The sequence below is a fragment of the Diabrotica virgifera genome, chromosome 9 (assembly GCF_917563875.1).
Source record: "Diabrotica virgifera virgifera chromosome 9, PGI_DIABVI_V3a".
NCBI classification, from domain to species: domain Eukaryota; kingdom Metazoa; phylum Arthropoda; class Insecta; order Coleoptera; family Chrysomelidae; genus Diabrotica; species Diabrotica virgifera.
In genome coordinates this window covers 202,340,147-202,353,111 of record NC_065451.1, presented here as the reverse complement: position 1 = coordinate 202,353,111, position 12,965 = coordinate 202,340,147, and the positions used below count along the sequence as shown (strand labels likewise).

At 33.6% G+C, this 12,965-nt stretch overlaps 1 protein-coding gene across 7 annotated transcripts in view; it reads right to left on the bottom strand.

The window, feature by feature from the left end:
* Nucleotides 1-12,965, bottom strand: part of LOC114336846 (restin homolog) — a 169,696-nt gene that overhangs the window by 55,457 nt on the left and 101,274 nt on the right. For 5 of the 7 annotated variants that reach the window (XM_050661518.1, XM_028287231.2, XM_050661521.1 and 2 more), the window contains 5 exons: nt 12,304-12,456; nt 11,176-11,379; nt 9,062-9,266; nt 8,392-8,620; nt 5,989-6,042 (listed from right to left, as the gene is read on the bottom strand). In XM_050661518.1, the coding sequence (XP_050517475.1) occupies nt 5,989-6,042; nt 8,392-8,620; nt 9,062-9,266; nt 11,176-11,379; nt 12,304-12,456 (845 nt within the window). The remainder of the gene's footprint in view (nt 1-5,988; nt 6,043-8,391; nt 8,621-9,061; nt 9,267-11,175; nt 11,380-12,303; nt 12,457-12,965) is intronic. The other 2 variants (XM_050661519.1, XM_050661520.1) reach the window with 2 other exon arrangements.

The following is a 12,965-nucleotide window of genomic DNA, read 5'->3' as shown; positions in this document are numbered from 1 at the left end:
TTCAACTTTGACATGAAATTTATCAATCTCCTTCACACCTGTTCTAACACTAGTTGTTACTCCCTCATATATCTCTCTCACAATCTTTACATATTCACGGGGGAGTGCTTTCTCATTGAGTACCCACCACAGAATATCTCGAGGAACTGTATCATATGCTTTCTCAAGATTGATGCATATCATAATATGAGCATTCGTTTCATGATTCCTGTATTTTCCATCAACTGCCTTATAATGAAAATTGCAACTACTGTTGTTGATATGTCCTGCATAAAGCCAAGCTGATTATTATCGGATATTTTGATTGCTCTCTCCCATATTTTTATAGTGTGACTCACTAGTTTTATGTAGTATTTAGTACCTGTTGTATTTAGTACCTGTTTTGTAAACGAATACTAATATACTGCTTCTCCATTCGTCTGGCATTGGTTAAACTTCCATAATTCTGTTAATAAAAATAACTGTTAGCCAACTTGTTCGTGCTTCGAAGCAATTAATCCAGTTATCATTTACAATCAAAATGAAGATATTGACGAGAGTCATTATTGGTATGGATCATACCATTCTTGATTATACTGTAAGGTAATATGTTTTCATTTTCTCACTACGAAAAATTTTGAGTGTTATTGTTACAAGAATAAAAAACCGCTAAACGCCGTAAAAATGAGTGGCGCATGCAATATTCCAGCTACAAAAGAACTGATATGAATATTACGTGGCGCGAGAATGTATTTTCATTTTGATGCAAAACAAAATTCTAGTTTTATTTTAAAAGATTTTTCCATAATATTTGCTAAATTTGAAGTAAAACGCGCCACAAAAGAGGAACTTTGATACAGTTTGAATTTTGAAACTCTTTTGTGGCGCGTTACTTCAAATTTAGCAAATATTATGGAAAAACTTTTAAAATAAAACTAGAATTTTGTTTTGCATCAAAATGAAAATACATTTTCGCGCCACGTAATATTCATATCAGTTCTTTTGTAGCTGGAATATTGTATGCGCCACTCATTTTTACGGCGTTTAGCGGTTTTTTATTCTTGTATCAGGAGTTATTCAAAGTTATTTATAAATTAAATGTATGAAGTTGAATGCAATGTTTCTCGATTACACGTTAAGCTTTATAAATGGTCGCCTTTGTCGCATTATCTCAAAAATGATCTAGTGTCCATAGAATGTACATTAGATTTTTTTTCTATTCGAAATAGATTGCAAAAAAATATTGGGATGGCCGGTAAATGAACTCGGATTACCCGTTGCCAGATCAAATTTAGCGTCGTAATCACTTCTTCTTTCAGTACCGTCTCCTATCGGAGGTTGGCTACCATCACAGCAATCTTAACTTTGTTGGCTGCAGCTCTGAACAACTGTATTGAACTGCACCCATACCACTCTCTTAAATTTCGCAACCAGGAAATCCTCCTACGTCCCACATTTCTCTTTCCCGAGATTTTTCGTAATCACTACAACTACATAAACCATTTCGGGAATAATCGTTAATTGGATTTTACTTTTGTAGCTTAATAACTTCTAAACGGCTTAACCGATTTTGATCACTAAACATGAGTTTGAAACGTATTGACAAGTAGTATTTGATGCATCTAAGGTTAAGTATGATAACTGAAGCTATTACAGGAATTATTGAGCTTGAAAAACCGGTTTTTCCCACAGGAAATATATTTGATCATACTTATGAAGCCTATAACTTAAAAATTCGAATTTTCTCGGATATGACGTATACACCGTTAGATTCGTCTAGAGTCCTTCTACAAACGCTCAGTTATTGGCGCAATTCGATTTCGTAGGTTGAAATTTTGAGTAATTGTCGAAAAACCAAAATTTTCAAAGTTTAGTTTTTCAGTTTTTCGGCTATACTGAGCCGTGTGTATGTCTGATCCTGACGGCTTAGACACCATTTGAAAGATTAATTCAACACTATTGATTTGGTACATTTGCGGTTCTCCTGTCTCTTCTTGAACCGAAGATATAGACCCCAAAAAATATGTCGTTTTGTACCTACCAAGTCCTATAGCTGGCGTATGGGTGGTCAAAAATCACAAACTACACCGGTTCTGAATCGGCCCTCACCCCCTCTTCAAACACAGAAAAAAAAATTCAAATCGGTGTAACTTTTCCAGCCACATACATACATATCCACAAACATTTTCCCCTTTTTAAATAAAAATTGAGTCATACTTCTGAGCTCGGTAACTTTTGAATGGTATAACCGATTTTTAAAATTAGACATGCGCTGGAAAGGTAATGATCAGTACTATCAGAAGCCGCAAAGGTCGGACTTAAATTTTCGAAGTTTTTTGGGAGTTTTGGGGACGAGAACGAAAAACAGGCCCTAGATAGGAAGGGCCGTAAAATCCACAGCCTTGGACCAAAATTGATGGTTGACATGGATGGGTGAGTCTTTTCCTGAACTTTAAAATGGGAGTTGGCCCAATTTTCAATTCAGTCAGATTTAGAAAATTGAAAATTTCGTGTATATACAGGGTGATCAACTTCTGTGACAAAGTCCAATATATCTGTTTTTATACAATATATGAAAAAAAGTTGTTAATAAAAGTTATAGACACCTTTAATGTACACATTTTAAAATTAGTGAGAAATATACAGGGTCCTCCATAACACGGTGCCAAACCAAAGTTATGTTTTTTTAAATGAAACACCCTGTATTTTATTCAAAATCTGGTTTCTCTACATTTTTCTGATTCTATAAATATAACACTTGTCTAGGGTTATACTGAGTGTTTCAAAGTTACGAGCACTTTTATTAAAAAATCATACTGATTTGATCGCCCTGTATGTTTCTAACGGTGTAATATAAACTTATTTTTTTAATGCTTTTGACTGTCAATATTAAAGTAGCTTTGCAACAATCTACAATTTTTTTATAACTACACAAATTGTATACAGGGTAAGTCAAAATGTAAATACAAGATTTTCTTCATAATTTTAAATGGAACACCCTGTATTTTATATTATTATCGAAAAGTTCTATCACTATACTTACACATCTTTTAAATATTCCCTATACCTAAAGTTATTAGTTTTCGAGATATTTTAGTTTTATTGTTGATAACAGCATGTATTACTTAGTTATTAATAACAATACTTTAATTTATTAAAAAAAAAACTAAATTAAATAAAAAAAATGTTCAAAGTACCTCTTATGTTATAAAAGGTGTTCAAAATAACCTCCCATAACGTCTACACAAGCCTAGAGACGAGTTTCGAAAGACCTACTAATGTTTGTAAGCTTTTGTTGTGTGACACTTTGAAAGGCGTTTTGAATCCTTATTTTCATATCGTCAACTATTGTTGGAGGTGCCCTATACACTATGTCCTTAATATAACCCCAAAATAAGAAGTCACCTTCGTTTAATTCTGGTGATCTGGGTGGCCAGTGAACTGGCCCATCTCTTCCTATCCATCTTCCAGGAAATAGTTCATCGAGTTCACCGTTGAGAAGTGCGTTTTGGTAAGCAGGGGCTCCGTCGTGAAGGTACCACATATGTTGGCGGATATTTAATGGTACATTTTCAAGTAGAATAGGTAAATGATTCACTAGAAAATTTAAATAAACCTCACCATTTACCGATTCCTCAAAGAAAAAAGGAACTATAACGTAATTGCCTATGATTCCACCCCAAACATTTAAGGACCATCTCGTTTGACTATATGTCTGAGCACAGTATGCATTGGTTGTGGAATAATAATGAAAATTTTATCTGTTTACACTACCATTTTTGTGGAATGTTGCCTCGTCTCAAAAAAAAAGGACAAACTCAAAAAATCTCTCAGTATAAATATTTGTTTTTGTGACCATTGACAAAATTGTAATGTTCGTTCGAAATCATCCCCAACAAGATCCTGATGTAATTGTATATGATATGGGTGCATGTTGTTTTTCTTGAGTATGTTTTGGATTGATCCATAACTTATATCTTGCTCTCTTGTAATATTTTGAATACTTCTATGAGGATTTTCTGTAACAGGCAGTAAAACATTTAATTCATTTTCATCCGTAATAATGATTTCTGTTTTTCCTTTGCTTCATAAACAGAACCAGTACGATTAAACCTGTCTAATAAGTTGTCAAATGTTCTCTTATTTGGTTGTTGACGCTATGGACACCGTTCCTTATAAATTCTTGTGGCAACTAATGAGTTTTTGAAACACTCTCCGAAAATCCGTATAATGTCTTGTCATTTCTTCACGACTAAAATTCATTGTTAGGTAACAATTATAACAATATGGCAAACAGTTATAATCAATAACAAAAGTAAAAACGTACAGATAATTAAAATCTTACATCTGACAGTTCTTGTGTCAATTACTTCAAAGCCACCTTAAACAAGAACTTGCAGCAATTTATAGTTCCCATTTCTTCGCGGAAAATTAATATCATTTTATTACTAAATATAAAACTGTCGTTATTGTATAGAATTTACCATAAAATTGGAGAAAAAATGAAATGCAGTCTAATTTTAATTACCATTAACAAACTCATTGGAGGTTTCTAATATTAAGGGTAATTAATTTACTGTAATAAACGTATCTATGATTTATCAACAATTAAACTAAAATATCTCGAAAACGAATAACTTTAGGTATAGGGAATATTTAAAAGATATGCAAGTATAATGAAAGAACTTTTCGATGGTAATATAAAATACAGGGTGTTCCATTTAAAAATATGGATAAAATCTTTTATTTGCATTTTGACTTACCGTGTATAAAATTTGTGTACTGATAAAAAAATTGTATGTTGTTGCAAAACTACTTTAATATTGACAGTCAAAAACAGTAAAAAAATAAGTTTATATTGTACTGTTAGAATCATACAGGGCGATCAAATCAGTATGATTTTTTGAAAAAAGTGCTCATAACTTTGAAACACTCAGTATAACCCTAGACAGGTGTTATATCTTTTTAATCAGAAAAATGTGGACAAACCAGATTTTTAATAAAATATAGGGTGTTCCATTTAAAAAAACATAACTTTAGTTTGGCACCGTGTTATGGAGGACCCTGTATGTTTCTCACTAATTTTAAAATGTGTACATTAAAGGTATCTATAACTTTCATTAACAACTTTTTTTCATATATTTTATAATAACAAATATATTGGACTTTGTCACAGAAGTTGATCACCCTGTATAGTGTCGCATTTAGGGGGGTTGTGCGCCACTGGCGAGAACTGCCGTTCTCTGGTAACTATTTTACCAGTAAATACTTACTATTATATTACAAATTCGAAACAATATAATTTGTACTTTTCTTCTATTTTTGCGCTAATTATTGTATATTTATCTAAATGAATGTAAAATACATTATCAATTAAAACTGTATTTTTGCTTGTCTTCGACAGTGCTTCAAACATTGGCAGAAAATTGGCTATTAACTTTTTTAGCACAGCGGACAGTTTAAGTCAAAGCTGTCATCCCTAACCCAAAATAATCGCAACAGTTATTATGTTGCATTTATTTATAATAAAGTTCTTTTTTTAATGAAGTTGGTAATTAGCGACTGCGCCAATTAAGTAACTGGCGCTCTCACTAATCAGTAGATTCGTGTGAGGCTGCTAGAACAAGTAACGAAGTAAAGTACAGGAACACTTTTTTGTAGTCATTTCAAGAAAATAACATATGCTATATTCAGACAGTCAGGGGTTATTAAAACTTAACGAATTTTCGTATGGTACCAAAAATAAATAAATAAATAAATAAATAAATAAAACACAGTCAGTTCGTTTATTAATAATTATAATACAATATTGGATAAAAAGGAAAATAATTTAACAACAATGTAAGTAAATTTTATTTCAATGATAACAAATAAATAAACTTTATTTGGATTAAAAAGCATTATCTCTTAAACCAAACCCATGGTTATAGTTAATAGAAGTTGGTAACAGTGATAGATTAAGCTATCTTTGTCGGACAGTAACTTCATCGTGAGTTAATAAGTTGTTACCTGTAGAGCTGTCCTTGTTGGAATGGGCGTGCTGGACGTCTTAGGGGTAGTTTTCTGGTAAATACAGATTTATGTTATTAGTATAAAAACAGCACACTTATTATCGTTTAAGAATTACTCAATGTTTAACAAATAAATCGCTTGTATATGCAAGGACTTTTGTCACGATTTTGAAAAATTCGCCTTTATGATAAACTCTATGATAAACAAACGCTATCTTTCTTCAGGAAATATATGAGGCATTTTATGAAAAAATGTTTGCCATACAAGATCTTAGAAAGGATACCCCCGTTAAGATAGGCAAAATGCCTTCACTCTGATAATTCATTTTTTTTTTCATTTATTACATTCTATGTGATTTAAAACTAAGACTCAGAGCAATTTTAGGCAGCGGTCCCTCCCTCTGCTACTAAAAAGGTTTTTTTAATATAGATTTCTTGAAATATGTAAAAAACGCGGTTTTTAAGTATTTTTTGGGTGTATTTGCTGGATCTTTCTGTTTTTTTTTATCAAAAAGCCTATTGTTTATGTCAAGTTATGAAAGTTTATGTCAACGAGTCCTTTCATAAAAAGCGATTGAAATTAGTTTAAGTATAAAAAGTATTCCAAAACGATAATAGTTTAAAAAATATTGCAGCTATGCTATAAAAGAAGCAAAACTACCAACACATGCGTGAAAAATTCAAAAAAATAATATTAAAAAAAAACAATTCATAAAATAATTTTTGACATTAAAAAAATATTCAAACAACATTCTCAAGCAACGCAACAAAAAAAAAATAAAAGGTTGTTAATTTAAGACAAGCCATTCATATAAAATACAATATTTTCGAAGATTTTATAATCTATAAGGGGGCATAAGAAACAATCTTAGAACAAAGAGTGATTTCATTCAGTGGCGCACCCAGGGAGGTTTGGGGGTTAACTCCCCAGGGCATATGGAAAATATATAGAGAATAATAGGAAAATGTAACTTGTCTTTGTGCCCAAGACAACTCCCCACAGAAAAATTCTAGGTGCGCTACTGGTTTCATTATATAGGGTGTCCCAAAAGAAGCGAAACGGTCGAATATTTCGCGAAATAAACATCGGATCGAAAAACTGAAAATAATCGGTAGATTCATTAGCGCCATCTATCAACAATTCTAAAAAATGTTTCTAATAAATGTTACTTATTTTTTTATGAGGAGTTCAAATCTGCAATAAAAGACGGGGGTTCAAATTTAGGATTTTAAAGTCACCCCCACCCCACCTTCAGGGTGTGGAGTGGGGGTCGTGTTGGCACCATTTGATAGATTTTTGAAAAATATTAAACACATTTTTTTTGGTTTTTCATTTGGAAGTGTATTTCTCGAGATATTAGACTTTTTCTATAATTTACTTATGGTAAATATCACGATAAATCGTTTTTACCGATTATAGCGCTATCTATGCACAATTCGAAAAATGTCTCGTTGAAAAGTTGCTTACTTTTACATAAGGAATCCAAATCTGCAATTAAAAATGGTTTTTTTTTTATTTAGGATTTTAAAGTTACTCCCACCCCTCCTCCAAGGGGCGGAGTGGGGGGTCGTGTTTAGTGTCAATCGATAGATTTCAGTTTTTCGATCCGATGTTCATTTCGAGAAATATTCGAGCGTTTCGCTCCTTTTGGGACATTATATATATTATTATAAGTATATGTACTAATCTTTTAGGGACTTGATAAAACTCAACTCAAGAAGTCGTTAATTGAGAATCATAATGTAGTATCATACCAATAAAATTTGAAATATTAATTGGGTAAAGCTAAAGATAATTCAAACTTTACATGCTCACACATAGGTTGGTTCGTGTTGAAACTTTTAAAATTTATATAATCAATATAAAAATCATGCCAAATTATTTTCACGCTTAGTACTTAGTTACTACATAAAATAGTTATTTATGAAACAGTTCGTGAAGTATGCTTTTTGAGGACGCACGCGATATTTAGAGCACGAGCGACAACGGAGTGAGTGCTATAAATCGCGTAAGTTCATAAAAAGTACTTCACGCAGTTTCATACAATATTTTATCTACGATAAACAAATAAAAAAAGATGTAACTCTTCGTCACTGGGATTCATTTCTATTCTACGATTTTTAGAACTTTGACATTTAAAAATTCTAACTACTTTCAAACCACAAAACTGTCAAAACTTTTATAAACAATTACTTTTAATGGGAAATAAGCCACAATTTTACCAAAAAAATGATTTTATTAACGTTTCGAAGCCCAAATCGGGTTTCGTTGTCAAAATACAAAATACAGTAGTATGTAACATCATCGGAAGACATCGGATTTACAAAATATACACGATTCATCGATAACAACTAGAAATTTGTCATGATTTTTATGTGATCTCTTCAACACTGAGCCTACCTTTGGACTTAACGATGCCAATCCTAGTCTTACCCTTCTGGCGTTAGATGCAGCACTGGTAGTTGACATACTCGACATTAGAGATTCTTTAGAACCCATACGCTTTATGCCGCTAGGCGGTAATCCGGTACCGTGTACTTGGCAAGTACCGGGCTTTATTTTTGAAGGAGACTTGCTTACTTTCGTAATGGGTGCGAACAGACCGAAATTTGGTCGACATTCGAAGTACCTAAAACCAAACAAATTAATATCAGTATTATAATAATGAACATAATCGTGTATACGCTAGTTTCATCGATTACCAAAAGGCGTTTGACACAATACAACACAACAAAATCATGAATGTTTTACAAGATGTGGGAATTGACGGAAGATACGGTAGATATTAAAAAGTGGAGGCGAAAAAATACATCCTTGCCTCAGTACGCGTCGTATTTCCACTGCTTCCGTCGTGTTCTGACCAATTCGTATGTGTGATTGATGCCAATACAAATTTTTGCTAATACGGAGATCTTGGTCATCAATTCCCACCTGTTGCAAGACACATATTTGTCATGGGTGACTCGGTCAAAGGCCTTTTCAAAATCAATAAAACACATGTAAACTGGTTGTTGTATATCCCTACATCTTTGAACCATGAGTGAATATACCTACTTTATTTTAAACCTACCTTTTTCCGTTAACAGAACCATCATTTTTACCCCTAGGATCATCTAGCTCTACCCCAACCCATTCTCCAGCTGCAAATTCGGTAATACCCATATATCTTACAGTACCCACTTTAGAGCCTTGGCTACTTTTGATAATAACGCGATCTCCTATTTTGAAATCGATCACATGGGAAGCCGATGATATAAGACTTAAGTTTGATCCACCTACAACATAAACATGAGCTTCAATGATTTAATAGGGGAAGAATACAGTAACTAGACAAATTTACATAAAACACTAATGCCTGGTTGCACCAACAAATCTTAAGCTCCAGCTTAGCCCAGCTCAACTTATAGATAGGGCAGCTTTAAGTCTCACTTACGTTGCATCATAATTTTCGATTCTTATCTAAACAGATCTTAACTGAGACGAAGTTTAAGATTCCATCCACGTAGAAATCTATTGTGGCAAGCTTATAATTGATCTAAGACTCAATGTTGCAACGTGTACATTTCGTAAGCTTTGCTTAAGGCACTTCTTAAGCTTAATATCTGTTGGTGCAACCAGGCATTATATTTTTATGATAATAATAATTATTAACAATAATTATGCACAAAATGGTTAATATTAGTAGAAAAACTAATATATTCAAAACTATGCTTTAACTAGCGTAGTACTAGACTTGTCAAGCTTTTAACTTCCCCTGATAACTCATCTTCGGTATTTTCTCTGACTCGTGTTTCTGTCGATAGATTTACCAGTCACCATCAGTTGGCGCTACAGCCCTTTATGAACCTTGTCCTGCCTCAAAACATTCTTCTATCCTTCTCTACAGACTGTCAGTCTTTTCCATCCCCTTACTTCAACCTCCCTTAAGTGTTGCACATCGTCCAGATATCTGAGTTTATGTTGTCCCCTTCTTCTTCTTTTTCCGACAGGCCCATTTAGCATAGCAGAAACGCTTTCATCCATCCGCATAACGTGGTCCACCCATATTTACCAGTTCAGGAGATAATAAACACTACTGATCGGATCCTGTCAAGGCACTGGTTTTATATTCTGTCTTGGTCTAAACTGTTGATTCCATGACCAAACTAATTATTAATATATTTCTCTGACGAATTATAAAACAAGACTTATCAATAGCTCTACAAATAAGCTCGTGAACATGAGGGATGCTGAGGAACATGTTCTGATACAAGGCAGACCATCAAACCACGGAAACCTCAAGACCTTCTTGAGGAAAAACTGATGCGACACCGACTGCAATGTGATTTACGTCTATCGGGAGTGCTCTCGATGGGAAAATTCCAAAAAAAAATGAGAAAGCAGCAACTGCTTAAAATATTGTGATGATGAAGTGATCCTCAAAAACTATTTTGGCAAAATGGTGTCTAACAATGAAATAAGGCCCATCAAAAATGCCGTAACAAAATGTATCGATGAGGTTCCATGTATTCCTCGAGACGAAGGAAGTTAAACCGTTGGTCAAGTTGATGTGCTGAGAGAAAGTCCTGTAATACCACACAAGATTTTCTTGAAAAAAAGTCTGAGTGGAAAGTTGTTACGCTTGAAGAACTCCCTAGGACTCAAGGTGTAGTGCTGAACAATACTGGGCGTCAAGGCAGCTACCTGGGCTTCAAGTCCGAGGAAAAAATGAACAGGCTGAACTGAAAATCCTATTACCAACTCCACCTTGTTAGGTTTATACAGTTGGATGATAAGAAATGTCTGCAGTTTAGGGACGTTAATGAAGAATATTAAGAGAATGGGACTTCCTGGTGGAATTTAATGAGATAGAAAATAAAAAGAATAAAGAATAAATAGAAAAAGTTTAATACAAAACGTCTTACGACCAGATGCCAGAGACAAGAAGTGTTTTGCCTGAGAAGGAGCTGAAAAAAGCTGTTGAGACAAAAAAGACAGCTCCTGAGGTATCTGAAAAAAATATGTACATCATTATTTTCAACATCTTCACCTTTCTTTACCTACATAAAATTAAATTCCTTACTGGAATGTTCTTCAGCTCATACCAAGTGCCGCCCTTTCCTGAAGATGATTGCTCAGAGGAAGTTAAAAGTTAAACCGTTCTAGAAATTTCTATCATTCAACATATCAATACATATTACTTACATACAGATACTGGTGATTTTAGAAGACCATGGGTACTACCAGTGGGAGAAATCGAATTCCTTATAACGTTTTCGGGTGATGGAGTAGTAGCATAGCTAACACCTTCTAAAGGTTCTTTTGTTAGTCGAGTTAATCGCGAAAACACGCCTTTCTTGGGTTCACATTGAAAATATCTTATACCATTAACAGATCCATCATTTTTACCTGAAAATAACAAAACAATTGATCAAAAAACAATATTCTGACACTCACTTAAAATAATAAATAATATGAAAGTAAAGATGATTCAAATTTGATTACAGAACAGGGCCTCTTGTGCTTATACATATTTCGGCTTTAATTAGCCTCATCGGAGCACCTGTTTAGAGGCACTTACACTGTAAAAGAAAAAACAGGGGGGCAAAACTACAAAGAGACAGAGAAAAGACTCAAAATACGATCGAAAACTATGTGGCTAGAAGAAGAGAAGTTAAAATAATTTGCACAGAGAAGAAAAGATCTGTTAAAAACAGACCAATAAGAGGAACTAGAAGGAAATGAGAATTCACAAGAAGATGAAGAAGGGACGTGCGAGGGACTAACTTTGAAGGAAGTCAGAAATAATAAGGGACCTAAAAAATAATAAAAGGGTAGGAGAAAGTGGCAAAAGAAAGGGCGAATGACTGAAAGAAAGAATATTCCGCTTGATATTATCAGTTTGGCAAAAGTAAGAAAACATTAAAAAATAGTAGCGCTATTTCCTTAGTGAAAAGATAGTACTAATGCATGTGGCCGATATAAAATATGATCTTTGCCTGTTCCATATGAAAGTACATATAGCAGTCAATTCAGACTATTTACACACAAATTCATTATATCTAAAACACACAAAAAGTGGACGAAGAGAATAGTTGAGTGAAAGCCGAGATTAGACAAAAGAAGTAGAGAAATACCCCTACTTGTTGGACTGACGATCTCAAGAAAATGTCAAGAAATTGGATGCAAAGTGCTCAAAATAGAGCACAATGGGCAAAAATGATGGAGGCCAATGTCTAGCAGTGGAAGCAAAGGGCTGGGTGATTATGATAACACACAAAACCTGGGAGTTTCTATACTAGTTAATATAAAGAAATCAAATAAAATACTCACCAATTGGCTCTTCTAGTGCGATACCAGCCCACTCTCCAGGAGCAAACTGTGTTTCACCAATAAAGGCAATATGTCCAGGTTTCGTTCCGGAAACCCAAACTTTCTGTCCAATAATAAAACTGTCAGTGTCTTCCGTCAGAATAGTGCTGGAATCTGTTTATAAATCATAACACATAAAATAAATAAACTTAAAAAAAATCTATGTTATTGCTACTATTAAATAATACATAGAATATTATACAACAGTGTATTTATGTTATAAGAAACAGTATTAGCCTTTACCGATGAATTAGTAAAAATAGAACGATAAGATCTTCAGGTCGAGGTATATTATTAAGCCGGCATCCCGTGGAACGTGGCGCGGCACTCCTCACCAGTTCACGTCGGCAAAGAGAAATACATACATATTTTCTGTTTCTCTTGGCGTGCCACTTCACGTTCCATGAGATCCCGGATTTAGGTTAAAAGTTATAAAGCTTGGAAATAAATGATTATTTACAATTAGCATCTTCTAATTTTACTTTTGAGCGTGAAATGAAATATAATTTTATTACTTTTATTACAGTTATATGTAAGGTATGAGTTCTGTGACAGCAAAATAATTCAGTGGTGGTTTGCCAAAAACTGATATATCCATTTTCAGGGAAGTAAATTTAAATTTC